General features: G+C 40.5%; 6 protein-coding genes across 6 annotated transcripts; all 6 read left to right on the top strand.

Annotated features, from left to right (window-relative positions):
* Positions 1-7,504: 7,504 nt before the first annotated feature.
* Positions 7,505-8,434, top strand: LOC121187313 (odorant receptor 131-2-like). Its single transcript, XM_041046496.1, has one exon. It carries the CDS (start codon positions 7,505-7,507, stop codon positions 8,432-8,434), a length of 930 nt encoding a protein of 309 aa, XP_040902430.1.
* Positions 8,435-10,607: 2,173 nt separating this feature from the next.
* Positions 10,608-11,540, top strand: LOC121187311 (odorant receptor 131-2-like). Its single transcript, XM_041046494.1, has one exon. The coding sequence runs from the start codon at positions 10,608-10,610 to the stop codon at positions 11,538-11,540; it is 933 nt and encodes a 310-aa protein (XP_040902428.1).
* Positions 11,541-13,443: 1,903 nt separating this feature from the next.
* Positions 13,444-14,388, top strand: LOC121187310 (odorant receptor 131-2-like). Its single transcript, XM_041046493.1, has one exon. The coding sequence runs from the start codon at positions 13,444-13,446 to the stop codon at positions 14,386-14,388; it is 945 nt and encodes a 314-aa protein (XP_040902427.1).
* Positions 14,389-15,663: 1,275 nt separating this feature from the next.
* LOC121187309 (odorant receptor 131-2-like) lies at positions 15,664-16,937 on the top strand. The gene is made up of 2 exons (XM_041046492.1): positions 15,664-15,690; positions 16,086-16,937. Exons 1-2 carry the CDS (start codon positions 15,664-15,666, stop codon positions 16,935-16,937), a joined length of 879 nt encoding a protein of 292 aa, XP_040902426.1.
* Positions 16,938-21,170: 4,233 nt separating this feature from the next.
* On the top strand, positions 21,171-22,091 carry LOC121187305 (odorant receptor 131-2-like). The gene has a single exon (XM_041046489.1). The coding sequence runs from the start codon at positions 21,171-21,173 to the stop codon at positions 22,089-22,091; it is 921 nt and encodes a 306-aa protein (XP_040902423.1).
* Positions 22,092-23,915: 1,824 nt separating this feature from the next.
* Positions 23,916-24,827, top strand: LOC121187304 (odorant receptor 131-2-like). Its single transcript, XM_041046488.1, has one exon. It carries the CDS (start codon positions 23,916-23,918, stop codon positions 24,825-24,827), a length of 912 nt encoding a protein of 303 aa, XP_040902422.1.
* Positions 24,828-26,759: the final 1,932 nt, after the last annotated feature.

The raw sequence follows: 26,759 nt of genomic DNA, 5'->3' as shown, positions 1-26,759 counted from the left end.
TATATATATATATATATATATATATATATATATATATATATATTAAATACATAGGCTATATTATTTTACACGTCTGGTTGTTGTAGGAAACAGCGATATACTTGGCCTTATATTTTGTGTTATGAATCGTAAGCTATCCTAAAACAAGTCTAAACAGTCCATAGCTTAAAAGATGATGAATACTGGCTGTTCAGTCCCCAGATGGCAAATGTGATCTCATTCCAAATGTCTAATTCATGAGCTAAATAACACGCAGCTCTGACGGGAATCGAACCCACGCTACATTGTTGCAGGACAACTAAACCAATGACAGGGTGAAGTGGTTCATACGTCATAAATCATGTGATTTTTCTTAACCAAAACACACACGTCTGACTCCATGCCGTCAGGCTACCAGGCTACCAGGCCACCATGCCCCCAGGGTCACGGGGCCGCTCTGGACAGTAATGTCCAATAGGCCACCATGCCCCCAGGGTCACGGGGCCGCTCTGGACAGTAATGTCCAATAGGCCACCATGCCCCCAGGGTCACGGGGCCGCTCTGGACAGTAATGTCCAATAGGCCACCATGCCCCCAGGGTCACGGGGCCGCTCTGGACAGTAATGTCCAATAGGCCACCATGCCCCCAGGGTCACGGGGCCGCTCTGGACAGTAATGTCCAATAGGCCACCATGCCCCCAGGGTCACGGGGCCGCTCTGGACAGTAATGTCCAATAGGCCACCATGCCCCCAGGGTCACGGGGCCGCTCTGGACAGTAATGTCCAATAGGCCACCATGCCCCCAGGGTCACGGGGCCGCTCTGGACAGTAATGTCCAATAGGCCACCATGCCCCCAGGGTCACGGGGCCGCTCTGGACAGTAATGTCCAATAGGCCACCATGCCCCCAGGGTCACGGGGCCGCTCTGGACAGTAATGTCCAATAGGCCACCATGCCCCCAGGGTCACGGGGCCGCTCTGGACAGTAATGTCCAATAGGCCACCATGCCCCCAGGGTCACGGGGCCGCTCTGGACAGTAATGTCCAATAGGCCACCATGCCCCCAGGGTCACGGGGCCGCTCTGGACAGTAATGTCCAATAGGCCACCATGCCCCCAGGGTCACGGGGCCGCTCTGGACAGTAATGTCCAATAGGCCACCATGCCCCCAGGGTCACGGGGCCGCTCTGGACAGTAATGTCCAATAGGCCACCATGCCCCCAGGGTCACGGGGCCGCTCTGGACAGTAATGTCCAATAGGCCACCATGCCCCCAGGGTCACGGGGCCGCTCTGGACAGTAATGTCCAATAGGCCACCATGCCCCCAGGGTCACGGGGCCGCTCTGGACAGTAATGTCCAATAGGCCACCATGCCCCCAGGGTCACGGGGCCGCTCTGGACAGTAATGTCCAATAGGCCACCATGCCCCCAGGGTCACGGGGCCGCTCTGGACAGTAATGTCCAATAGGCCACCATGCCCCCAGGGTCACGGGGCCGCTCTGGACAGTAATGTCCAATAGGCCACCATGCCCCCCTGTCGCGGTTAGAAATCACCAAATCACCAGACCACCCATTTTCTGCATGTATGGACTTTTGGAGAGAAGAGAAACACCTCTCTCACAGAAAAGACACAATGGAGCCTGCTGCTGGGGCATGCTGGGAGATGGGGACAGCTCCCAGCATAGGAACAGTTCCTCATAAATGGTCTTTCGTCTTTGCACACAAGCCGACTCAAGGAAATCCATATAGAAATGATTTCATCATAACATTACATCATTACGTTATGTATCAAAGCAGTTTTATTTTATTGCTCACACTGTTGATCAAACACACACAGGCACAGTACAAAATAATTTAAAAGCTTGATTTGGAAAACTACTTAGCCTGTTGATTTACATATATCAGCTAAAAATGGATTAAACTTACATGTCTCCTTGCTTTATCACTTAAGTTTTAGAACTCATGAAAATTACAAAAAACTACATCGCTGAAAGTCTATTTGAGTGTTTTGACATTCTTGGGCGTTCTGCTAAGTTTAAATTCTGGGCTTTGGCGCCATGTTTAACTACCTCATTTAGACTGAATAGTTTCAATGAATTTTGTTACATAAAAAAAAACCAAAAAGCATGTTCTCTCCTTTGGGATTACATTGGAGCATTGTGCCGCCTGTCCCTTCTGCCACGGTCTTGCTTTATACACACATATCCTGCTGGGGCATGCTGGGAGATGGGGATGGCTCCCACACTCTCCATAAAGCCAGCCACGACCCTGAGTTATGGTGCCGTCTATACATGCAAGATGGGGAGTCTGACTGTCATGGAGCTAGATAAATAGTACTTTTCTGTTTGACTGCATGAGATGATAATGTGGTTTCAAGTGGATTAATAATAATAATAATAATAATAATAATAATAATAATAATAATAATAATAATAATAATAATAATAATAATAATAATAATAGAAGACCATGTTTGTTATTTTGCTTGGCTGAAAATATAAGTGAAGATTATGTAGGGATACCTACATAATCTATCTATCTATCTATCGGCGCCAGTTTTCCCACACAGTACTACGATAGATAATAAAAAACAGCTTAGCGGCGCAGACGATTTTTTTTTCACGTGGTTGTGCCGCCCCCCATGTGATGCCGCCCCGGGCGGCTGTCCGGTTCGCCCGTGCCAAATACCGCCACTGCCGCACGGCGCACGCTCCCGCTGTCGTGGTGTTTTCTCTTATGCTGACACTGAGCTCTGCTCATCTGCTCAACAGGCGGCCATAATGGGAGGACGGTCGTGGTGGGAGGCCAGTGGTAGTTTTTTTTTTTTTTTGTAAATTCACTGTTTTCCAGCTGTTGATGTAGATGTAGTCATTAAGAGCCAACATCAAAAGAAGATTCTTTAAATAATTAATGAAGTCATTAACCATCACTCTTAATTAGTTTCACTGGAGTTTATAGTTACACACAGGAATACAAATAGCTGGCTTATTACCATCATCACTATGTAAACATTATCTGATGAAAAACAGGCCACGACTTCAGGCTATCAGTGTAACATTCCCCCATGGTATCTGAAAGTAAACTATCAGAAGTTGACTGTTGACTGAACAGGCCGCATACTTTCAGCAGTTGTGCAACTAAATGTCAACAAGCATTATGAAAACAAGAAATAAAACAAAAATACTCAGTTATCCATTTACATTATATACTTTTTCCTGATGTGTTTGTGATTGAGTACATGCTGTACACACAGGTCTGTATGCAATGTATCATGCACAAAGACACTGAATACGAGTGCATTTATCATATTTCAAGTGGTGGAGAATGAGTCACTGAATCACAGACTCACAGAACAAGACAGAGTCAGAGTCACAGGACCCAGAGTCCAACAGCTGTCACTCCTGATCCCAGGTGAGATCTGCAGGGTGTTAGAATGACCTCCCGTTGCAGATTGCTTTAACATAATGTCAAATGATTGTTCAGTGCTTTGCACAGCTAATCACATTGTCAAAAGATCCATAATGCAGATATGGCATTTTTTGGGTCTTTATATTATTTTTGTTTGTTTTGATACTAAATGATCATTCAGAGCTTTGCATCTCTAAACACAAAAAGTGCACTGCACTAGCTGGATTAAGAGCAGCTAGTGCAGTGTTTCTAGTACATTTTTTTTAGCTCTATGCCATTGTTTACAGTTTACAGGTACTGAAAAGAAACATGACGGGCAAGAAAAGTGAAAAGTGTGTGACAGGGATTTGAGAAAGGTGCCCCAAACAAACTGGGGATGTTGGAATTACATGGTATACATGTTAGATTAGATTAGATAAATTAGAAGGCCCTCAGACCACCACCGTGTTTTAATGCATGTCACATCCTGCCACTGTTTGTTGCTATAAGCACATAAAGATCATGTATTATCTTCTATCTTATTTGACAGTCAAGCAATTTTGGAAATAGTTTATAGGAAAGAGGAGTATGTTGCATGGTGTTTTAAATAAGGTGTTATTTTTGTGCTGGTTGCGCATTTAACCCTCCTGTCGTGTTCGGGTCAAATCTGACCGATTTACAACTTAAAACACTCATAAATATTGTGTTTTACATCTGATTGCCTCAAGGCCTTATGATATCCTCCACACTATGCACTTGAACATATAAAAGTGATGATCACCTCTTTCATTGAATTTTTAGTGTTTTAATCAACCTTGTTACACCTGTGGTGTTCCCGGTCAAAAGTGACCGCCATAGGAAATGAATGGGTATCCAGACTATATTCATCCATCAGACAGAAAACATCCCCATACACACTACCCCAACTCACTCACTCACTCACTCACTCACTCACACACTCACACACACACACACATTTCAGACTGAACAATGTCTTTTGCGGGTACACATCTCTTTCCCGCGCTTATGTGCCGATCCTCCCACGTGAACCAACCTCCTGATGAAACAATGGATCATATCTTCACACAGACTAGACAGGTGTCTGTTATGTGAACCGATCTCTTTCCCACGCTTTTGTGCCTATCCCCCACGTGAACCACACCTTCCGGACTAATCAATGTACTTCTTTAACTCTGAGCACAATGAGTAGGCGACTGACCAAGCAGTTCTCTGTCGAAGAGGTTCTGGTCCAGGTTTTTGGACATGATGAAGAGGGCACTGAAATTGAACCAGAGATAGAGGAGGATGCCTCGGAAGTGGAAGACAACACAGATTTTGATCCAGACTGACCAGTCAACAGATGGAAAGGTAGAGACACCTGAAGAACAGGCACCTGAGGAGACATTCCAGTCCAAGAGTGGACACTTGCTCTGGTCTTCATCCCCCCCAGGACCGAGGAAGTAGAACAAGAGTGGAAAACATCATAAAGATGATGCCGGGGCCAACACGGTATAGAATAGAAGAATAGAATAGAATGCCTTTTATTGTCATTGGACATCTTTTACATGTACAACGAGATGGATGACATCTCGTGTGGATGACATCAAGTCCAGCTTCCAACTCTTTTTCCCATTGAGGGAATTATACTGGAGTTGACAAACCTGGAGGGGAAGCGTGTGTTTGGGGACACCTGGAGAGAAATCCTTGATGTGTCTGCTTTCAACGCGTATGTGGTGTGGACAGCCATCGACTCAACCTGGAATCAGGGGAAGAGTTTCAAGAGGAGACTTTTCCTAGCAGAGCTGGGGAAAGCTTTGGTGACTCCTCTTATTCAACGGCGCCAGCACATTGTGATGCCTATGTTTGCAAGGCCCACTCTGACCTGAGTGTCACATGCCACTCATGTGCATGAATTCAGATGCACACACACACACACACACACACACACACACACACACACACACACACACACACACACACACACACACACACACACACACAAACTTCATGTTGAGTTTGGTCTTTGGTTTTCCATTTATTTTACATTACATGTTCATTTTGTAATATATTTTCAGTGCCTATTTGTATTTTTACTGCAGTTATTTTATGTCTAATTCTATAAATTCATGTTAAGCACTACTTTGAGACACCATTCACAGCTAAAGAATGTTGAACAAAAATTTGGTGGTGAAAAATGGTTTTTGTGCTAATTTAAGAGCAGTTAAAACAGACCGGTCAATTTTGACCGGGAACACTAAAGTAAGGGGCGGGAGGTGAACACGACAGGAGGGTTAAGTTTAATTTCATCTTTCAACGTCAAATAAATAATTTAATACATGCATCAACATGCAGGTCCATCCAGTTGTTAAAACTTTTGTCATCCATCTTCACTTAAAGCTAAAACCAACAGTGGATAGTTTGAATAATTAATGAACCAATTAATTTAATGAGTTTCACAGGAACTTATTTGCCATAGGAAAATAGCAATGATCAGCTCATTAACACTGCTGTTCTGTTTGGAGTCTAAATCCTCATGGAGAAAAATCATCATCAGTGCAATTCCCTCATGATACCTCTGTGTCACCCGATGCAGGTTGTTGAGAGCACAAACCAGATGATGACAACAAACAAGTTTCAAAGCAATGCCAACTCTTACTTTCAAGTACATCAGTACGTGGCTTAAAGAATTTGACTAAACTAGGAGCATGTTTACAACTGATTGGGTTCATTGTCCTGTTAAACGATGTTCGCCTCCCCGGCTAGTGATATGTGAGCATGACTTAAGGAAAAATCTCTTACACTATAAAACATATAAAGGATGTCAAAGATAATAAGATGAGTGTAAAACACAAAGCATTTCAATTACATTATCTCTCCCAAAATCGAAACCAAACGGTATTAATCCTATTTCACACGCTGGACAAGAACTAGTTTGCACAATGTGTCGTTGCAATGTGTCAGAATTGCAGAACTGCAGTTCAGAATGGCTGCATTTGAAGGTGGAGTAAAAAGCTGACCATGGAGCTGAGGAGCTGTGGAGACATACACCGTGAACACACACTGCACTGATTACGTGCAAAGTTGCAAATTTTCACTGAACTGTGGGAAAATGGTATTGTTCTCCCAATTAAAAGTCAGTGTCAAAATCAAAATGATTTGGAAGCTGTTACTTTAAGGTAAAATAGTTGAAAAATTTTGCCTTAAGTAAAGCAGTGCTGATGAGAAGGTATACCATGCTCACCATTTTCTTTAGTATTAGCACTAATTTTAGTTAGCATGCTAATACTTCTACTATACGTCTCACTAAACACTGAGGCTGGTGAACAATGCCATCAGTTTAGTAAGTATTCAGTCATGAACCAAGGTGTTGGGCCCATCGAGATTTTGACCTGCTCATGGCACTAAATGGAAACTCAAGGGTTCACCAAAATCACTGCTCATCCCGAGGGCGGCATGAATGCTAAATTTCATTGCAGTCCTTCACACTTTTAAGTCCATCAGACGTTTAACTCAAAACCACAGATTTCAACATCATGATGCAACTAAAGGAAAAATCAGTGGATCACCAGGGTCATCAGGATCCATCCTGTGGAGGGCAATGAGTGTCTGTCATGGCAGTCCATGCAATAGTTGTTGTTTACTTGTAAATCTGTCAGAAAAGTTATATGGAAGAGCCTACTATTAAGGACACACAAAAAAAATCTTTCCAACACATGATGTAATTACAATGGCATATGAAATGCATTAGCAGTAACTGGCGACACAGTGGTAAGTAAACATTCATCTGACGTTCCCCTTGTGTTGGAGTTGTCCCTATAAAGTATTCATGCACAGCCCTTGCTCAGAAGGCTGCACAGAGCTCAGCAGAGGATATTCATCAGTGTACCACCCTGTCATGTTACACCAGGGACGGTTTAGTAAAATGAAAGATTCTATAACATTTGATCTGTTGATACATTTTTGTCAATCTGTTATATGTCGTATGCTCCTGGTGCGAATTGTTTGTTTTGGTCAATGAAAATTCTAGTGGTTGCAGCTTGGAGGTCCTGCATATTGAACTTATTTCACCTAATCAAAACAGGAAAGGCAGGTGTCAGTGTCATTTAAAATCTTGTGAATTTGCTTACAACTGAGAAATATATGGCTTACAACATCTCTTTGACAGGCGGTGAACTCTTAATGCGAAGCATTAACTACCGGCTAATTTTAGTTCAGGTTTTTGTAGCAATTTTCCTTTGCATCAACATTTTCCTGATCACAACCTTTTTTAGGAAGGATTTCTTCTACACAACCATGCGTTACATATTATTTGCCATTACATTACTCTCTGATTGTCTGATTTTACTTGCAACAAATTCCTTGCTCATCTTTAGCTATTTCAGTTTGACCATGAAAATGTGGTTATGTCTCATTTTCTACATTTTGACATCTGTATACACGTTTGTAACACCAGTTACTCTGACAGCAATGACCTTGGAGCGCTATGTGGCCATTTGCATGCCCCTGCGCCATGGAGAGCTGTGCTCCACACGCAATACTATGCGCAGTATCCTCATCATTCATGGCCTCAGCTCCGTGCCCTGCATTGTTTTTCTCTGCACCTTATTGGCATCAACATCCCTTAGCTTCTACATCCAATACAAGGTGTGCTCTGTGGAGATGTTCGTCCTTCACAACTGGCAGGCTCATATTAGGTCGGCTATAAGTGAGTTCTACTTCTTGATCATGTGTTTCACCATTGTGTTCTCATATGTTAAAATTATGAAAGTGGCCAGAGCTGCATCAGGAGAGGATAAAAAGTCAACATGGAAAGGCCTCAGAACAGTTCTTCTTCATGGTTTCCAGCTGCTCCTCTGTCTCATCCAGCTGTGGTGTCCATTCATAGAAGCTGCTGTACTTCAGATTAATTTCATGTTATTCATTAATGTCAGGTACTTTAACTATGTAACTTTTATTCTTGCCCCAAGATGTCTGAGTCCTCTCATTTATGGCCTCAGGGATGAAAAGTTTTTTCTTGCACTGAAATACTATGCTCTCTGTGGCTTGTATAAGAAACATATTTTCACATGACGAGTTAGAGCCCTACTTTTGCCTCAGAAATGAAGCTACCTTCATCCACATGGTATATGGGAAATGCTGTCTTGACCTCTTTATGTAGGCCTGGTGTTACATTGTTGATTCTTTTAGTAATTTCACCATGTAATGCCTGTTTCTCTTTTTATGTTTCACTCACAAAAATTCTAATAACCTTTCACCTTTTTGAAAAAGTGTAATGTTTGTTATATCTGTCATAACTTGTATTATTTGCTTGTTGGATCTGTTACACGGTTCAGTAAAAAAAAACGTTAGATAGAGAAAAAGAGAATACTAGAAGAGATACTCTCTTTTCTTGTATTGATGCATCTCTGAGAAGACTGCATTTACAAAGTTTTTGCTTGCATCTGTACCATGTTGATTATATTTGATTTCTGTGACGTTAAAACTTAGTAACAAATCATATTGTGTCATTATAGTGTATGTCCTCCCTGACCCTCTTCAACACAGCTTCAATTGCTATCCACACTAGTTACTTCTGTCCTCATTTGTTGACTGGCTCTTGTCACTAAATGAATGGTAAATCAAATCTTCTGCTTTTAGCTGAGACGTTGTGTGTAATTATATCACTTTATCTTACACATAGGAGAATGGCCTTATTCAATTCTAAGTAGTGTTCACTTGCTGAAAATAAGAGCACTGGTTTTGGATCTGCTCATTGTATTTACCAATGTCATGGCCATAAACCTGACTATAATCAATACTTTACACTAAAACAGCCTTATAATGACCCTTAAAGGGGTCACTTGTTGTAATAACCCCACAAAGAATTACCACTTAAATCTGCAGCTCCCCACAGCTCAAAATAGCTCCATAGTGAGTTTCAGCTCATTATTTAACCATTTGGCCATTACTTTACTGTTGTGGTTCACTCTCACATCCTTTACAATTTGTTTCTGCTGTGCCCAAGAGGCCAAAAAAAAAAAAAAAAAAAATCAGCACTATTTGTAAAATTGTATGTTTTCCCACATGAAAACTACCAGGCCCCATAAAAAGATTAAAAAGTCATACATGCTGTCAGGATTCTTCAAACACGAGATGAACAAGCCTTTACGAAGCTGAATCAGGAGAGAGAAAAATGACAGAATGGAAAGGGTTCAGAGGAGTTTCTCCAGCTGCGCCTCTGTGCCATCCAGATGTGGTGTTACCATTTCTAAAGGCTGTTGTGCTGTTTAATTGCTCAGAAACAAATACTGTTATTATTAAGCGGTATTCAGTTATATACTATCATTGAGTGACAGAGTCTTATCAAATTAGTCTAAAGGCAGCAGCATACATCAATATAGTTCTTGCTCATATGTTAATGTTGGGCTTCTGTAAATAATATTATATATTACATATTATATACTTCCAAAACAATCCTACAGTCATCCCAACTTTACACAGTGATTGGCCAGGATTGTGGCAGTTGATAGGGTTTTAACTTCTCTCTCTACCTCTCTTTCTTCATTCTTTGCACACATCTTTTTGTCACTTTTGATGTGAACACTTTTCATGTGTGCAGTGCTATGAAGGTCTTCCAGCAGAGAATATGCACCGCTTTCCCCAAATATTAATTATTGCATCTCTGCCCCCTCTTGAAGGCTGGATTTTTACCCGACCTTGGTATGTGGCAGCTCAGAACATCTATTAACTCAAAGTGAGTAACTATTGTCACTGTTGCGTGTGTTAGTGATGACGACATTGTGATGGACACATTTATTTGATGTCCCCCTGGTGTTAGAATTGTCCCTATAAAGTCTTCATACCCAGCCCTTGCTCAGAAGGCTGCACAGAGCTCAGCAGAGGATTTTTCGTTAATGGAACTGAATGCCAAGTTACTCCACGGATGGTTTAGTAAACTGACTGTTACGTCCTTTGGGTTGTTGATATATTCCTAAGTTACTGTAAGTACATGCGATACTATAATGATGTTTATTGTGCTTGCTTTTGTCAACACCAATTCCTTCCATTGATTAAAATTGAAACTATTTTAGCCTTATGCCACAGAAAATCTGGGGATCTGGTTTATACAAATATTTTGGATTATATTTCCAGATGCGGTTTAGTTGCAGCTGAGTTCTTGAGTTCTTGACATCTGTCTTTAAAGGTAAATGAACTGGCGTAGTATCTAATAACTTTGTAAATTTGTTTATAACAGAAACAGTACATGGCAACCAATAACTCTTCAGTATACAAGATCAATGATCGGGTCATTTTAGTTCAGGTGCTGGTGTCACTTTTCCTGTGCATCAACTTTTTGCTAATGACAACTTTTTTAATGAGGGATTTCTTCTACACAACTATGCGTTACATTTTATTTGCTATTACACTACTGTCTGATAGTGTATTTTTACTCATGACTGATATCCTGCTCATTTTGAGCTACTTTCATTTTACAATACAAATGTGGCTGTGCCTTATTATGTATATTGTCTTGTCTCTGTACACCTTTGTAACACCAGTTACTCTGACAGCAATGACCCTGGAGCGCTACGTGGCCATTTGCATGCCACTGCGCCACGGAGAGCTGTGCTCCACACGCAGTGCTCTGCATGGCATTCTCATCATTCATGGCCTCAGCTCTGTGCCCTGCATTGTTGTTCTCTCCATCTTCTTTGCATCTGCGACCCACAGCTTCTACACCAAGAGTGGAATATGCTCTGTGGAGATGTTCATCCTTCACACTTGGCAGGGTCATATTAGGTCAGCTATAAGTGAGTTCTACTTCTTGATCATGTGTATCACCATTGTGTTCTCATATGTTAAAATTATGAAAGTGGCCAGAGCTGCATCAGGAGAGAGTAAAAAGTCAACATGGAAAGGGCTCAGAACAGTTCTTCTTCATGGTTTCCAGCTGCTCCTCTGTCTCATCCAGCTTTGGTGTCCATTCATAGAAGCTGCTGTACTTCAGACTAATTTCATGTTATTCATTAATGTCAGGTACTTTAACTATGTAACTTTTATTCTTGCTCCAAGATGTCTGAGTCCTCTCATTTATGGTCTCAGGGATGAAATCTTTTTCCATGCACTGAAATACTATGCTCTCTGTGGCTTGTATAAGAAATATCAGAGTTCTTTTCATGACAAATTTAAGTCATGATGTTACGCTACTAAAATAATATGTTTTCCATGGGCCTTACTTATCTTGTTATTATATTACAGAAAAATGCAGCTGAAATGATTCCGTTGATCCTTTTGCAATAACAACAAAACTGCTAAAATATCATAAATGTGTCTGGGGTTGTTGACATTATCTTAGAACGTGTGTGATTACATTGCACTAATGAATATCCCACCCCACTCCCTGTACATTTGTTTACAATATATTAAACTCAGTTCTCAATTCGCATTGCCAACAAACTTCATCACGTTTGTGTCAAGTCATGTGTTAAAATAGCCTTTGCTATACTAAATGTCATGTGATTGTACTAACGTTTAAAACCGCTTCCAAAAAATATCATTTATTTTGACAGTGATAACTATCTTCAAACTAAATGCTGATATGCACCATACTCTGGATTTGTGGCTGTGCAATGAAAGTTAAAGGCCAGAAAGTGCTATTACAGTTTCTCCCAGGGACTACTGCACTACTGGCACCACCTTTCAACTGACTGTGAAGGCATTTTAAAAGAACCTTTGTTACATAACATTTTTCACCCAGCCCATTACTGAGCCAATTCTTGTACACTTTAACCCCCTGATGCAACTCAGCTGTTTTTGCCATGGTCTTCTCCTGAAATGACCCTCTGCAGTGGGACCTTTGAGCAGTGTGTTAAATACAGTTTGCATAGCTGTTACACAGCACATTCTAGCTATCATTAACACGTTTTACCATTTTCTACACAATGCAGTGGCAGAGAAAGTGTAGGCACAGAAATAGAAGAGTTAAGCATGTTAACATTGTCACTGGGAGTGTGTTAGCATTAAGCTCACAGCTGTGTACAGCCTCACAGAGTTGCTGCTGTTGTATTGCTCTTAGTCTTGTTTTGACCATGCAGACCTAAAATGACTCTCAACCCAATGCAGTCTGCCTCAGTGTGCAATGAAGGTTACAGCCAAAAAATAATCACATCTGGACAAGAACATGCATAAAATCCTGAGGCAACAAAAAGTAGACTCTCCACTCTTGGCAGCTTGAGATTGTCTCTCAGTGATTCTTTATACTCTCTCTTTGCAGTGGAGCTGTGAATGTACACATGACTCCCAGCACAAAGATGCCTACTGGATTTGGGAAGCTTAGACTGTTGAAACCCTATATTAGCTGCAAATGAACTTAAAGCATGACACAAACTTTAGCAAGAAATCCTGCCACCAACACATGACTATGTATTCTATGTATACTATGTATATAAAATTATAAACCTAGAAAATTGCCACTTTATGCCAGTTTTTGGCATGAAAAGATATGGGTCTTTTTAAATTTACAAAAAAAAAAAAAAGTTAACATGCATGTCTGTGATAGGACATAAGGGTCAGAGGTGCTACATACCCATCCACCCATCTGACCTTCACACATGCATGGACAACTTAATAATAAAAACAAAACAAAACAAAAAAAAAAAACTCTTACACTTTAACTCTGTGTGAAAACGTATTTGGTAGACCTGCTGAGATCACTCTAGAGACTCCATAGGACTCACTGTATCTAACATCCAACTATAAATATTCAGCGAGGGACAAGCCCAGTTAAAGAGCAGTGACTACAATGTGGTGAGCTTGGTGGTTTCATTTGGTGTTACTCTGGGATGCTCTAGTCACACTTATAAAGACATGCACAATCCTCTCTCAGAAGGCTGCAATGAGCTCAGGAGAGCCAAATAATGTGCCACAATATGACACTACTGCAGAGTTGTAGACTGGGTAAATAGCTGTATTTGAAGTTATTATTGCTGAAAATAAGCTTGACACTGGACTTGGCTAAGACTGACATCTTACTGTGTGTTGATATTAGAAGGTATATCAGCTGACTTTTAGTAGTATCTAAAACATTTTCTATATATAGTATGGCAGATAACGACTCGGCTGCTGGTGGCGAGTCCTTGCGGTGGCAGTTCAGTGACCGGGTTCTTATAGTGCAGTTTCTGGTAATGATTTTCCTTTGCATCAACTTCTTGCTCATTGTGACCATTTTTTCAAAGGTGTATTTCTACACAACAATGCGCTACATCTTATTTGCTGTTACACTACTGTCTGATAGCCTGATACTACTCATGTCTGATAGCCTTCTCATCTTGAGCTATTTTGGTTTCACTATGCAAATTGGCTTGTGTGTCATTATCTATATTATTTTAGTTCTATTCACTTTTGTAACACCAGTTACTCTGACAGCAATGACTGTGGAGCGCTATGTGGCCATTTGCATGCCCCTGCGCCATGGAGAGCTGTGCTCCACACATAGCACTTTGCACTGTATCCTCATCATTCATGGCCTCAGCTCTGTACCAATCATTGTCATTCTCTCTGTCTTCTTTGCATCAGCCCCACAGAGCTTGTTTACCCAATACAGCATATGCTCCATGGACAAGTTTGTCTTTCTCCGATGGCAGGATAATGTTAAATTAGGTGTGTATCAGTGCTACTTCCTAATCATGTCTGCCACCATCATTTTTGCCTACATTGAAATAATGAAAGTGGCCAAAGATGCGTCAAGAGAGGATAAAAAGTCAACATGGAAAGGGCTCAGAACAGTTCTTCTTCATGGTTTCCAGTTGCTTCTCTGTCTCATCCAGCTGTGGTGTCCATTCATAGAAACTGCTGTACTTAGGATTAACTTCAGGTTATTCATTGATGTCAGGTACTTTAATTACATAATGTTTTTTCTTTCTCCAAGATGTCTGAGTCCTCTCATATATGGGCTCAGAGATGAAAAGTTTGTTCTTGCATTGAAACACAATGTCCCTTTTGGATTTCACTGCGTAAAAAATAATGTGCAGATTTCTTTTGTTTGATAAATTGGTGTCATGACCTGTTGCTCTTGTTCTTAATTAAATACTAATGTTTATTGCTGTTCTTATGTCATTCAAACATTAACGTATATTACCTTCAACCTTCATCCTTCACTTGTTACTTATTGTACATTACAATATATTTGCCTTTTTCTGAACAAGTCAGACCCAATTTACAGATTTTGATTTTGAATGTTATATAGCTATAGTGAACACCTGCTGCAGTATTCATGGGTAATATATGATCAAGAAAATCAAATTTGGGTGAAATTTTAAAGTACATACATTTTTACCCTGAGTCTTCCAACATCATCAGTGGCATCTTCACTACTGTAATTCATATGTGGGTGATTTTTAGAGAAACTGCACCATTCAACAAATCCACATGAATGGCCTTGTATTGATTATGTGAAAATATTATAAATAACGTCCTCTGTAACTATTATCCACCGGTGAGGATGTGAACTTTTTATTGTGACAACTTTAGCCTCAGTCTGTTTTATTTCATCACATGGTGGTGCACTAGCATGATATCACATACATAGCCATCAAATGCACATTTAGGACCCCTCTGCAGGCTTCTCCTTTTCAAATGTAAACATTAAATTAGGCTGAGACATGGTTTCCTATCCATACTTGGAGTTGAAGTTTATCAAATGGCTTGCTACAGATGAAAAATCTGATATCTGAAGTTTAAGTTTGAGAAAATGAGAGTCGGTCTAGAAGTTTTTGATTAAAAAATGACTTTACTTCAGAGTGGCAAATTATACAGAGTCTTGCCACCTGCGAAAGGCGGGTGGCCTACACACAATATTGTACCCAAACATATCCTCTGTAGAGGCCTGAAGCTGCTGCAGCTCTGCTAACATGCTGCTCTCACCACACAACCTTTGTAATCTTAAGGAGGCACTCTCTCAAGGCACAGCCGGAGAGAGGAGAGTGTCCAGTTTGGGGACCTCAGAATCACTGTTATTGTGCTTCTGCTGACTTCACCAGACCCTAACCTTCAGCATGAGCCAGCGCAGTTTTCAGGCAGCCAGGATGAGAATCAACACCTTTAGTTGTGGCTCTTAGCTGGAGAATGGTGGACTGCACTCTTAGGGTGAGTTCCTACAACTCTGTTCAAGTAGTTCCAGTTCATGAGTGAGGCTAAAAATGAGCGCTGTGCTCGACTGGTGTGGTGAAGATGGAGTTTAGCCTGAAGGTGAAGCTCGTGATTTACAAGTCAATACATGATCCAACCCTAACCTATGGTCATGAGCTTTGAGTAGTCAGCAAATGAATGACATCGTGGACACGAGTCAAGTGGCCATGACAGCACTGACGTGAGCAAAGTTTCATTCTGTGTTATTTTTGGATGTTATAGTCTTTAAAGTCATCATGCACAGCCCTCTCTCAGAGAGCTGCACAGAGCTCAGCAGAAGACGTTACCCTTGAAACAGCATGGAGAGTTTGGTAAACAGCTGTCTTTAAACCAGCTTCTGAGCAATTCAGAGGAACATAACTCTGATAATTTTGTCAGAATAATCTAATTTCTATTGACAATAGAAATCAGTTACAAAGTGACACCACAAAATTTTTGGCAGTGCCTTAAACGTGTGTGTTTGCTTAGAGAACCAATATCAGGACACATGGCTGCTAACAACTCCCTAGCTGATGATGATCTCTTGAACCGAAATATCAGGTTCTTTTCTCTGCAGGTCCTGGTGATGCTTTTTCTTTCCATCAACTTGTTGCTCATCGTAACGTTTTTTCAAAAGGAATATTTCTACACAACTGCTCGCTACATATTATTTGCTGTTACATTACTGTCTGATAGCTTGTTATTATTTGTGACTGATATCCTTCTCGTTTTCATCTATTTTCATGTGAACATTCAAGTTTGGTTATGTATCATTATATGTGTTGTGCCACTTTTGTCTCTTACTGTAACACCAGTTACTCTGACAGCAATGACCCTGGAGCGCTATGTGGCCATTTGCATGCCCCTGCGCCATGGAGAGCTGTGCTCCACACGCAATACTATGCACGGCATTCTCATCATTCACGGTCTCAGCTCTGTGCCCTGCATTGCAATCCTTTCCACCATCTTTGTATCAGCATCCCTTAGCTTCTACACAAAATACTGGGTGTGTTTAGTGGAGTTGGTTTTATTACAGGCATGGCAGCATCATCTTAGATCAGCTGTATATCAATTCCAGTTTTTAATTTTGTGCATAATGATTCTTTTCTCCTATATTAAAATAATGAAAGTAGCCAGAGCTGCATCAGGAGAGGATAAAAAATCAACACAGAAAGGGCTCAGAACAGTTCTTCTTCATGGTTTTCAGCTGCTGCTCTGTCTCATCCAGATGTGGTGCCCATTCATAGATGCTGCTGTGCTTCAGGTCAATTATACTTTATATGAAATTGTCAGGTACTTAAACTTTGTAGTGTTTTATCTTGCACCAAGATGTCTGAGTCTTCTCATTTATGGCCTCAGAGATGAAGTTTTTTTTCAGGCACTGAAAAACGTTGCCTACCTTGGCTTGTACAAAAGAAACATTATGTGACTAATTAGATTAACAGCTATTTACTTCCTGTGTGCAATGTTTTTTCTGTGACTGCTGTGGATGTTGAACTGGCCTTAATGTGATGGTGCTCATGGATAATGACCCAGCAGGCCTCTGGGTGGTTTTATAGAAAGCCACAGTATAACTGCTGATGAAAACCTGCATAACATTATAATGATACTGAGTGAGGTGCTTGGTAGCTGCCAGTCATAAAGTTTATGTACATAGTGCAGCACATTTGTGGCTTTGGATGGAAATTGTAGCATGTTATTACTTTCTCTTCACTGTTTATGTTGTTGAGTGCATATTGCTGATTAGACTGACAGATCATTTCACTGTCAGACAAACAGGGACACATATGTTAATAATTTGCTAGTGAAATTTAAAAAAAATGAAAGTCTCCCAAGCTGCATCAGAATAGAATAAAAAGGCAACATGATGAGAACACAGAACAGTGGTTCTGCATGCTTTCCAGCTGCTGCTCTGTCTCATCCAGCTGTGGTGGTCATTCATAGAAGCTGCTCTACTTCAGATTTATTTCAACTGATTTAATATTTATTCATTAATGTCATTCAGGTTATTAAAGTCATGTACTTAAACTCCATAATGTTAATGTTTTTGAGTTGCATCATTTATGGCCTTTTTTTCTTAAGATGAAAAGCTAGAACTTATTTCCCCTAAAGTTTAAGTAAACCTTAAAATATGCAAATAAATCAGTTTCCCACATATAAATCAATTTCTGTTCAACTTCGTTATTGACTTGAATTTATTAAAATATATCTGAAATTAGGGCGGCACGGTGGTGCAGTGGTTAGCACTGTCGCCTCATAGCAAGAGGGTTCCAGGTTCGAACCCCTTCTGTGTGGAGTTTGCATGTTCTCCTGGTATCATCATATTCTCCCATTTTAAAGTAATAAAGGAGAGCAGAGACACATCAGTACAATAATGACAGTGACCAACGTTGCATCAGGAGAGGAAAACAGTCGACATGGGATGGACTCAGAATAGTGGCTCTTCATGCTTTCCAGCTGATGATTCTGTTTCATCCAGCTGTGGTGCCCAATCATAGAAACTGCTGCATTGTAATTAGATTTAGATTAGATTAAATTCAACTTTATTGTCGTTACACATGTACAAGGGCAGATTAACGAAATGCAGTTTAGCATCTAACCAGAAGTGCAAAAGCAGCAAGTGCAGGATATACAGTATCTACAGTATGTATAACTTACAGTGGCCAAACTGTACAGTTAAATAGGTATTATGAACATACTATACAGGTGAATACTATACAGATGCATTGTGCCTCTAAATGTATGTACAGGTATACAGGTAGATAGGAAAAATGAACATACTATACAGGTAAGTTTGTAGTACTTTACACCTGGTTTGTACCCCTAAATATACAGTGGGTACGGAAAGTATTCAGACCCCCTTAAATTTTTCATTCTTTGTTATATTGCAGCCATTTGCTAAAATCATTTAAGTTCATTTTTTTCCTCATTAATATACACACAGCACCCCACATTGACAGAGAAACACAAAATTGTTGAAATTTTTTCAGATTTATTAAAAAAGAAAAACTGAAATATCACACGGCCATAAGTATTTAGACCCTTTGCTGTGACCCTCATATATTTAATTCGGGTGCTGTCCATTTCTTCTGATCATCCTTGAGATGGTTCTACACCTTCACTGGAGTCCAGCTGTGTTTGATTATACTGATTGGACTTGATTAGGAACGCCACACACCTGTCTATATAAGACCTTACAGCTCACAATGCATGTCAGAGTAAATGAGAATCATGAGGTCAAAGGACCTGCCTGAAGAGCTCAGAGACAGAATTGTGACAAGGCACAGATCTGGCCAAGGTTACAAAAAAATTTCTGCTGCACTTAAGGTTCCTAAGAGCACAGTGGCCTCCATAATCCTTAAATGGAAGACATTTGCGACGACCAGAACCCTTCCTACAGCTGGCTGTCCGGCCAAACTGAGCAAACGGGGGAGCCTCTCCTCAGTGCAAGACACATGAAAGCCCGGCACTGCTCATCACCTGTCCAATACAGTCCCAACAGTGAAGCATGGTGGTGGCAGCATCATGCTGTGAGGGTGTTTTTCAGCTGCAGGGACAGGACGACTGGTTGCAATTGAAGAAAAAATGAATGCGGCCAAGTACAGGGATATCCTGGACGAAACCTTTCCTAGAGTGCTCAGGACCTCAGACTGGGCCGAAGGTTCACCTTCCAACAAGACAATGATCCTAAGCACACAGCTAAAATAATGGAGTGGCTTCAGGACCACTCTGTGACTGTTCTTGAATGGCCCAGCCAGAGCCCTGACTTAAACCTAATTGAGCATCTCTGGAGAGACCTGAAAATGCTGTCCACCAATGTTCACCATCCAACCTGACAGAACTGGAGAGGATCTGCAACAAGGAATGGCCTTCATCCCCAAATCCAGCGGCCATTGTGATTACGAAGGGAGCAAAAGAGGAAGTAAGGTGATGTATTATACGTAGAGACTGTCATGTCTAGCCCTTGATTCAAGTTATGTCTTTTTGTTGTGTTCCTGTTTTATTTTGTAGCTCTAACCCTCTGTCTCTTTTCAGCTTTACTTCCTGCCCTCCTGTGTTTCCTGCCTGTTTGATTACCTGGCTCCACCCTAATGTGTTGCACCTGTTTCTTATTGTCTCTCCACCCCCTCATGTATTTAAGTTGTGTCTTCCCCTTTGTTCTTTGCCAGTTTGTCTTCATCCTTTGACTCAAGCGTTCCAGCAGTTTTCCTAGTGTGTTTTCCCTGTGATTATTGATCTAGCTTTTCCCTTGTGTTTTCTCGAGTTAGCCTATCAATGTGGATACCTTTGCCTGATTCTACTGACTACCGTGTAACGACCCTTGCCTGCCTATACTCATCTGAGTCTGCGTTGAGTTGTGCCTTTGAGTCCCTGGTCCGAGCCTGGCCTGATAGAGACAAAATCTGTTTTAGGAGGAGTTAGTTGGTGGATCGATGAGACATAAAAACACATGACTTTGACACAGAAGACCGCTGTTCTTTTCCTCTGTGACTCTAATAGTCAGCGCTGTGTGTTTTAGCCATGACCGTTTCATGTCCTTAATTTCATGATTATTATTGGGGCCATAATGGCAAAGGTCCTCCAACCTGAAGGAAGAACTTATTTTAACCCCAGCCATGGTCTTTTTCTAAACCTGACCAAGTAGTTCTTTGTTGCCTAAACTTAACTAAAAGTTGATTTTTAGTTTGCATGAGCTTTACGTCTCATGCTAATGAGATGCTTATGTTTATTATTGTAACCATGACAACAAAGGTCCAGTACACCTTAGGCGTGCAATTTCAGGAGATGATGCTATGTGTCTTATCAGTAGGTAGAGACAAATATAGTCATTCTGGTTGGAGGAAACACGGGTCATTGCTATGAGCCATCCGGTCTGTATAAGACCAGAATAAGAGCTCTGTCTGTATCCTCAAACTGAAATCAACATGTTTTCAGTGAGTCTTGGCCTCCGCCAAGATTGTACCTTGTCACCAGTTGTGATTATCATGGAAACAAGGTACAGGTGGGTGGAGGGGAGTGTCCATTTTGGGGACCTCAGAATCGCAGTTCATGTGGTTCTACTGACTTTACCAGGCCAGGCAACCTCAGCAGTAATATTGGACATTGTGCTGAACTGATTTACTAGTCAATCCATGTTCCAACACTAACCTATGGTCATGAGCTTTGAATAGTTACCAAATGAATGACACTGTGAATACAAGTGACCAAAATGAGTGTCCTCTGTGTGGTGGCTGGGCTCTGGCTTAGAGATAGGATAAGATGAATTCATAGTTCCTTCCTGTCGAAAGGAGCCACTTGAGGTCATTTGGGGATCTGATTAGGTGACATCAGCCATTGATAGGATGAGTCAAGTGGCCATGACAGCACTGACGTGAGCAAAGTTTCATTCTGTTATTTTTGGATGTTATAGTCTTTAAAGTCATCATGCACAGCCCTCTCTCAGAGAGCTGCACAGAGCTCAGCAGAAGACGTTACCCTTGAAACAGCATGGAGAGTTTGGTAAACAGCTGTCTTTAAACCAGCATCTGAACGTAACTCTGATCATTTTGTCAGAATAATCTCATTTTCTATTGACAGAGACATAACATAATGACAGTTTACAGAATTTTTGGCAGTGCCTCAAACATATGTGTGTTTTCTTAGAAAAGAGATATCAGGTAACATGGCTGCTAACAATTCACTGATTGATTATGATCGCTTAAGCCGACATATCAGATTTGTTCTTCTGCAGGTCCTGGTGATGCTTTTTCTTTCCATCAACTCATTGCTCATGATAACCTTTTTTCAAAAGGAATATTTCTACACATCTGCTCGCTACATCTTATTTGCTGTTACATTATTGTCTGATAGTTTGATGTTAATTGTGACAAATATCCTTCTCATCTTCGTCCATTTTAAAATTGACATTCAAGGTTGGTTATGTATCATTGTATGCTTTGTGCCACTTCTGTATCTTACTGTAACACCAGTTACTCTGACAGCAATGACCTTGGAGCGCTATGTGGCCATCTGCATGCCCCTGCGCCATGGAGACCTGTGCTCCACACGCAATACTATGCACGGCATTCTCATCATTCATGGTCTCAGCTCTGTTCCCTGCCTTATTATCCTCTCTACCATCTTTGTATCAGCATCCCTTAGCTTCTACACAAAATATTGGCGGTGCTTAATAGAGTTGATTTTATTTCAGGCATGGCAACATCATCTTAGATCAGCTGTATATCAATTCCAGTTTTTAATTTTGTGCATAATCATTGTTTTCTCCTACATTAAAATAATGAAAGTGGCAAAAGCTGCATCAGGAGAGGATAAAAAATCAACACAGAAAGGGCTCAGAACAGTTCTTCTTCATGGCTTTCAGCTGCTGCTCTGTCTTATCCAGATGTGGTGTCCATTCATAGATGCTGCTGTGCTTCAGGTCAATTATAGTTTATATGAAATTGTCAGGTACTTAAACTTTGTAGTGTTTTATCTTGCACCAAGATGTCTAAGTCCTCTCATTTATGGCCTCAGAGATGAAGTTTTCTATCATGCACTGAAAAACGTTGCCTACCTTGGCTTGTACAAAAGAAACATTATGTGACTAATTAGATTAACAGCTATTCACTTCCTGTGTGAAATGTTTTTTCTGTAACAGCTGTGGATGTTGAACTGGCCTTAATGTGATGGTGCTCATGGATAATGACCCAGCAGGCCTCTGGGTGGTTTTATACAAGGCCACAGTATCATTGCTCAGGAATACGTATCAGGTCCTGCTTAACATTATAATGATATTGAGTGATGTGCTTGGTAGCTGTCAGTCATAAAGTTTATGTACACAGTTCAGCACATTTATGGCTTTGGATGGAAATTGTAGCATGTTATTACTTTCTCTAGTACACGTCACTGTGTTCATGTTGCTGATAAGACTGAGAAGCTCGATCATTTCACTGTCAGTCAAACAGTGACACATATGTTCATAATATGGATATTTGCTTGTGAACTTTTAAAATAATGAAAGTCTCCCAAGCTACAGCAGAAAAGAATAAAAAGGCAACATGAAGAGAACACAGAACAGTGGTTCTGCATGCTTTCCAGCTGCTGCTCCGTCTCACCCAGCTGTGGCGGTCAGTCATAGAAGCTGCTCTACTTCAGATTAATTTCTGCTGATTTCATGTTATTTGTTAATGTCATTCAGGTTATTAAAATAATGTACTTAAACTCTGTAATGTCAAGCCTCTGTCTGAGAGTTCTGAGTTGCATCATTTTTGGCCTCAATGATGATTTTTTTTTCTTGAGATGAAAAGCTAGAACTTATTTCCCTTATTCACAAATAAAGTTAAAGTAAACCTTAAAATATGCAAATAAATCAGATTCCCACATATAAATCAATTTCCGTTCAACTTTGTTATTGACTTGAATTTATTAAAATATATCTAAAATATATCTGAAATTAATGTTATATATTTTAACGTGAATTCAATTTATTACTTCACAGCATGCCCTGTCTGAGAGTGGTGAAAGACTGTGGCCAAGGCTTTCACAAAATACAACTTAGACTTAAGACCAGAATGAGAGCTGTCTGTATCCTCAACAGGAAATCAACATGTTTTCAGAGAGTCTTGACCTCCGCCAAGACTGTACCTTGTCACCATCACAGAAAGGATCTCAAGGCACAGGTGGGCGGAGGGGAGTGTCCACTTTGGGGACCTAGTAATCACAGTTAATGTGGTTCTACTGACTTCACCAGACCACAGCCTTCAGCATGAACCAGGGGGGTTTGCAGTCAAGTGTGAAGCAGCTGGGATAAAAAATTAGCAACTGTAAGTCTGAGGCCATTGTTCTTAATTAGAAAATGGTGGACTGCTTTGTTATGCTGGCGAAGTTCAAGTCGCTGTAGTTCAAGAGAAAGTGTAAAATGGAGTGTAAGATAAATACTTGGATTAGTACAACCTCACTAGTATAATGCAGACACTGTGCTGAACTGATTTACTAGTCAATCCATGTTCCAACCCTAACCTATGGTCATGACTTTGAGTAGTCTCTGGTAGGCTCTGGCTTAGAGATAGGATAAGATGAGGAGCTCACAGTTCCTTCCTGTTGAAAGGAGCCAGTTGAGGTCATGTGGGGATCTGTTTAGATGACATCAGCCATTGATAGGATGAGTAAGTTATAGTCTTTAAAGTCATCATGCACAGCCCTCTGTCAGAGAGCTGCACAGAGCTCAGCAGAAGACTTTACCCTTGAAACAGCATGGAGAGTTTGGTAAACAGCTGTCTTTAAACCAGCATCTGAACTTAACTCTGATCATTTTGTAAGAATAATCTGATTTCTATTGACAATAGAAATCAATCACAAAGTGATACCACAAAATTTTTGCCCGTGCCTTAAACGCATGTGTTTGCTTAGAAAACAGAAATCAAGATATATGGCTGCTAACAATTCGCTGGCTGGTGATGATTTCTTAAACCGAAATATCAGGTTCTTTTCTCTGCAGTTCCTGGTGATGCTTTTTCTTTCCATCAACTTGTTGCTCATCGTAACCTTTTTCCAAAAGGAATATTTCTATACAACTGCTCGCTACATATTATTTGGTGTTACGTTACTGTCTGATAGCTTGTTATTATTTGTGACCGATATCCTTCTCGTTTTCATATATTTTCATATAAACATTCAAGTTTGGTTATGTATCATTATCTGTGTTGTGCCATTTCTGTATCTTACTGTAACACCAGTTACTCTGACAGCAATGACCCTGGAGCGCTATGTGGCCATTTGCATGCCCCTGCGCCATGGAGACCTGTGCTCCACACGCAATACTATGCACGGCATTCTCATCATTCATGGTCTCAGCTCTGTGCCCTGCATTGTGATTCTTTCCACCATCTTTGTATCAGCATCCCTTAGCTTCTACACAAAATACTGGGTGTGTTTAGTGGAGTTAGTTTTATTACAGGCATGGCAGCATCATCTTAGATCAGCTGTATATCAATTCCAGTTTCTAATTTTGTGCATAATGATTGTTTTCTCCTACATTAAAATAATGAAAGTGGCAAAAGCTGCATCAGGAGAGGATAAAAAATCATCAAGGAAAGGGCTCAGAACCGTTCTTCTTCATGGTTTTCAGCTGCTGCTCTGTTTCATCCAGATGTGGTGTCCATTCATAGATGCTGCTGTGCTTCAGGTCAATTATAGTTTATATGAAATTGTAAGGTACTTAAACTTTGTAGTGTTTTATCTTGCACCAAGATGTCTAAGTCCTCTCATTTATGGCCTCAGAGATGAAGTTTTTTATCATGCACTGAAAAACGTTGCCTTGTACAAAAGAAACAATATGTGACTAATTAGATTAACAGTTACTCACTTTCTGTGTGCAATGTTTTTTCTGTGAAAGCTGTGGATGTTGAACTGACCTTGATGTGACAGTGCTTACGGATAATGACCCAGCAGGCCTCTGGGTGTTTTTCTACAAAATCACAGTATAACTACTGATGAATACGTATCAGGTCCTGCATAACATTATAATGATACTGAGTGAGGTGCTTGGTAGCTGTCAGTCATAAAGTTTATGTACATAGTGCAGCACATTTATGGCTTTGGATGGAAATTGTAGCATGTTATTAATTTCTCTAGTACACGTCACTGTGTTCACGCTGCATATTAGACTGAGAAGCTAGATCATTTCACTGTCAAACAGTGACACATATGTTCATAATATGGATATTTGCTAATGAACTTTTAAAATTATTAAAGTCTCCCAAGCTACAGCAGAAAAGAATAAAAAGGCAACAGAACAATGGTTCTTCATGGTTTCCAGCTGCTGCTCTGTCTCATCCAGCTGTGGTGGCCAGTCATAGAAGCTGCTCTACTTCAGATTCATTTCAACTATATTCATTAATGTCATTCACATTATTAAAGTCATTTACTTAAACTCCATAATGTTGAGCCTCTGCCTGAGAGTTTTGAGTTGTATCATTTGTGGCCTCAATGATGTTTTTTTTTTCTTGAGATGAAAAGCTAGCACTTATTTTCCTTGTTCACAAATAAAGTTAAAGTAAACCGTAAAAAATGCAAGTAAATCAGTTTCCCACATATAAATCAATTTCTGTTCAACTTCGTTATTGACTTGAATTTATTAATATATATCTGAAATGACAGAGCATGTCTGCAGCACTGTCACTTTGTAATGAATATTTTAATATAAATTCATATTGTAACTTCACAACATGCCCCACCTCAGAGTGTTTGGTGAAAGACTGTGGCCAAGGTTTACACAAAATGCAACGTAAAAGCAAATAAAACAAATGCTTTCTATAGAATAATACATTAACTGTTCTCCAGATTAAAAATAGGGTTGGAGATTATTATCAGCAATATGTGGCTGTCATGTTTGGTCAAATATGAATCAGTTGTAGTTTTACTTCTTAATTTTGTTTGGCATCATAATATTCTCCCATTTTAAAGTAATAAAGGAGAGCAAAGACACATCAGTAAAATAATGAAAGTGACCAACATTGCATCAGGAGAGGACAGTCGACATGGGAAGGACTCAGAATACTGGTTCTTCATGCTTTCCAGTTGATGATCTGTCTCATCCAGCTGTGGTGCCCATTCATGGAGACTGCTGTATTGCAATGCAACTGCCCTCCTGTAGAACACAAGCACATAGGTTGTGTGAGCAGCTTATTGTAACCCCTAAATGCATTTTTTTGTTAGGTGACCTCTAGCGGCCATAGTGATTACAATGGGAGCAAAAGAGGAAGTAAGGTGATGTATTATAAAGAGAGACAAAATCTGTGTTAGGAGGAGTTAGTTGGTGGATGGATCAGACATCAAAACACATGACATTGACACAGAAGACCGCTGTTTTTTTTCCTCTGTGACTCTAATAGTCAGCGTTGTGTGTTTTAGCCATGACCGTTCCACGTCCTTAATTGCGTGATTATTATTGGGCCTTAAGGGCAAAGGTCCTCCAACCTGAAGGAAGAAGTTATGTCAACCCCAACCATGGTCTTTTTCTAAACCTGACCAAACAGTCTTTGTTGCCTAAACTTAACTAAAATGTGATTGTAGCATGAGCTTTATGCCATCTTTATTATTTCAACCATGACAACAAAGGTCCAGTACCCCTACCACCTTAGGCGTGCTATTTCAGGAGATGGTGCTATGTGACATGTCAGTAGGTAGAGACAAATGACTAATATAGTCATTCTGGTTGGAGGAAACACAGGTCATTGCTATGAGCCATCCGGTCTGTATAAGACCAGAATGA

Source organism: Toxotes jaculatrix, chromosome 9 (genome assembly GCF_017976425.1).
Source record: "Toxotes jaculatrix isolate fToxJac2 chromosome 9, fToxJac2.pri, whole genome shotgun sequence".
Lineage (NCBI taxonomy): Eukaryota > Metazoa > Chordata > Actinopteri > Toxotidae > Toxotes > Toxotes jaculatrix.
The sequence above is the reverse complement of the archived record's forward strand: the minus strand, read 5'-3'. Positions and strand labels throughout refer to the sequence as shown.

Excerpts from the sequence above, each read along its gene's own strand:
- LOC121187313 (XM_041046496.1), top strand. The coding sequence starts at position 7,505 with ATGGCTTACAACATCTCTTTGACAGGCGGTGAACTCTTAATGCGAAGC.
- LOC121187311 (XM_041046494.1), top strand. The coding sequence starts at position 10,608 with ATGGCAACCAATAACTCTTCAGTATACAAGATCAATGATCGGGTCATT.
- LOC121187310 (XM_041046493.1), top strand. The coding sequence starts at position 13,444 with ATGGCAGATAACGACTCGGCTGCTGGTGGCGAGTCCTTGCGGTGGCAG.
- LOC121187309 (XM_041046492.1), top strand. The coding sequence starts at position 15,664 with ATGAATGACATCGTGGACACGAGTCAA. Across the intron at positions 15,691-16,085 it reads ACATCGTGGACACGAGTCAA|GTCCTGGTGATGCTTTTTCT; the intron begins GTGGCCATGACA and ends TTTTCTCTGCAG.
- LOC121187305 (XM_041046489.1), top strand. The coding sequence starts at position 21,171 with ATGGCTGCTAACAATTCACTGATTGATTATGATCGCTTAAGCCGACAT.
- LOC121187304 (XM_041046488.1), top strand. The coding sequence starts at position 23,916 with ATGGCTGCTAACAATTCGCTGGCTGGTGATGATTTCTTAAACCGAAAT.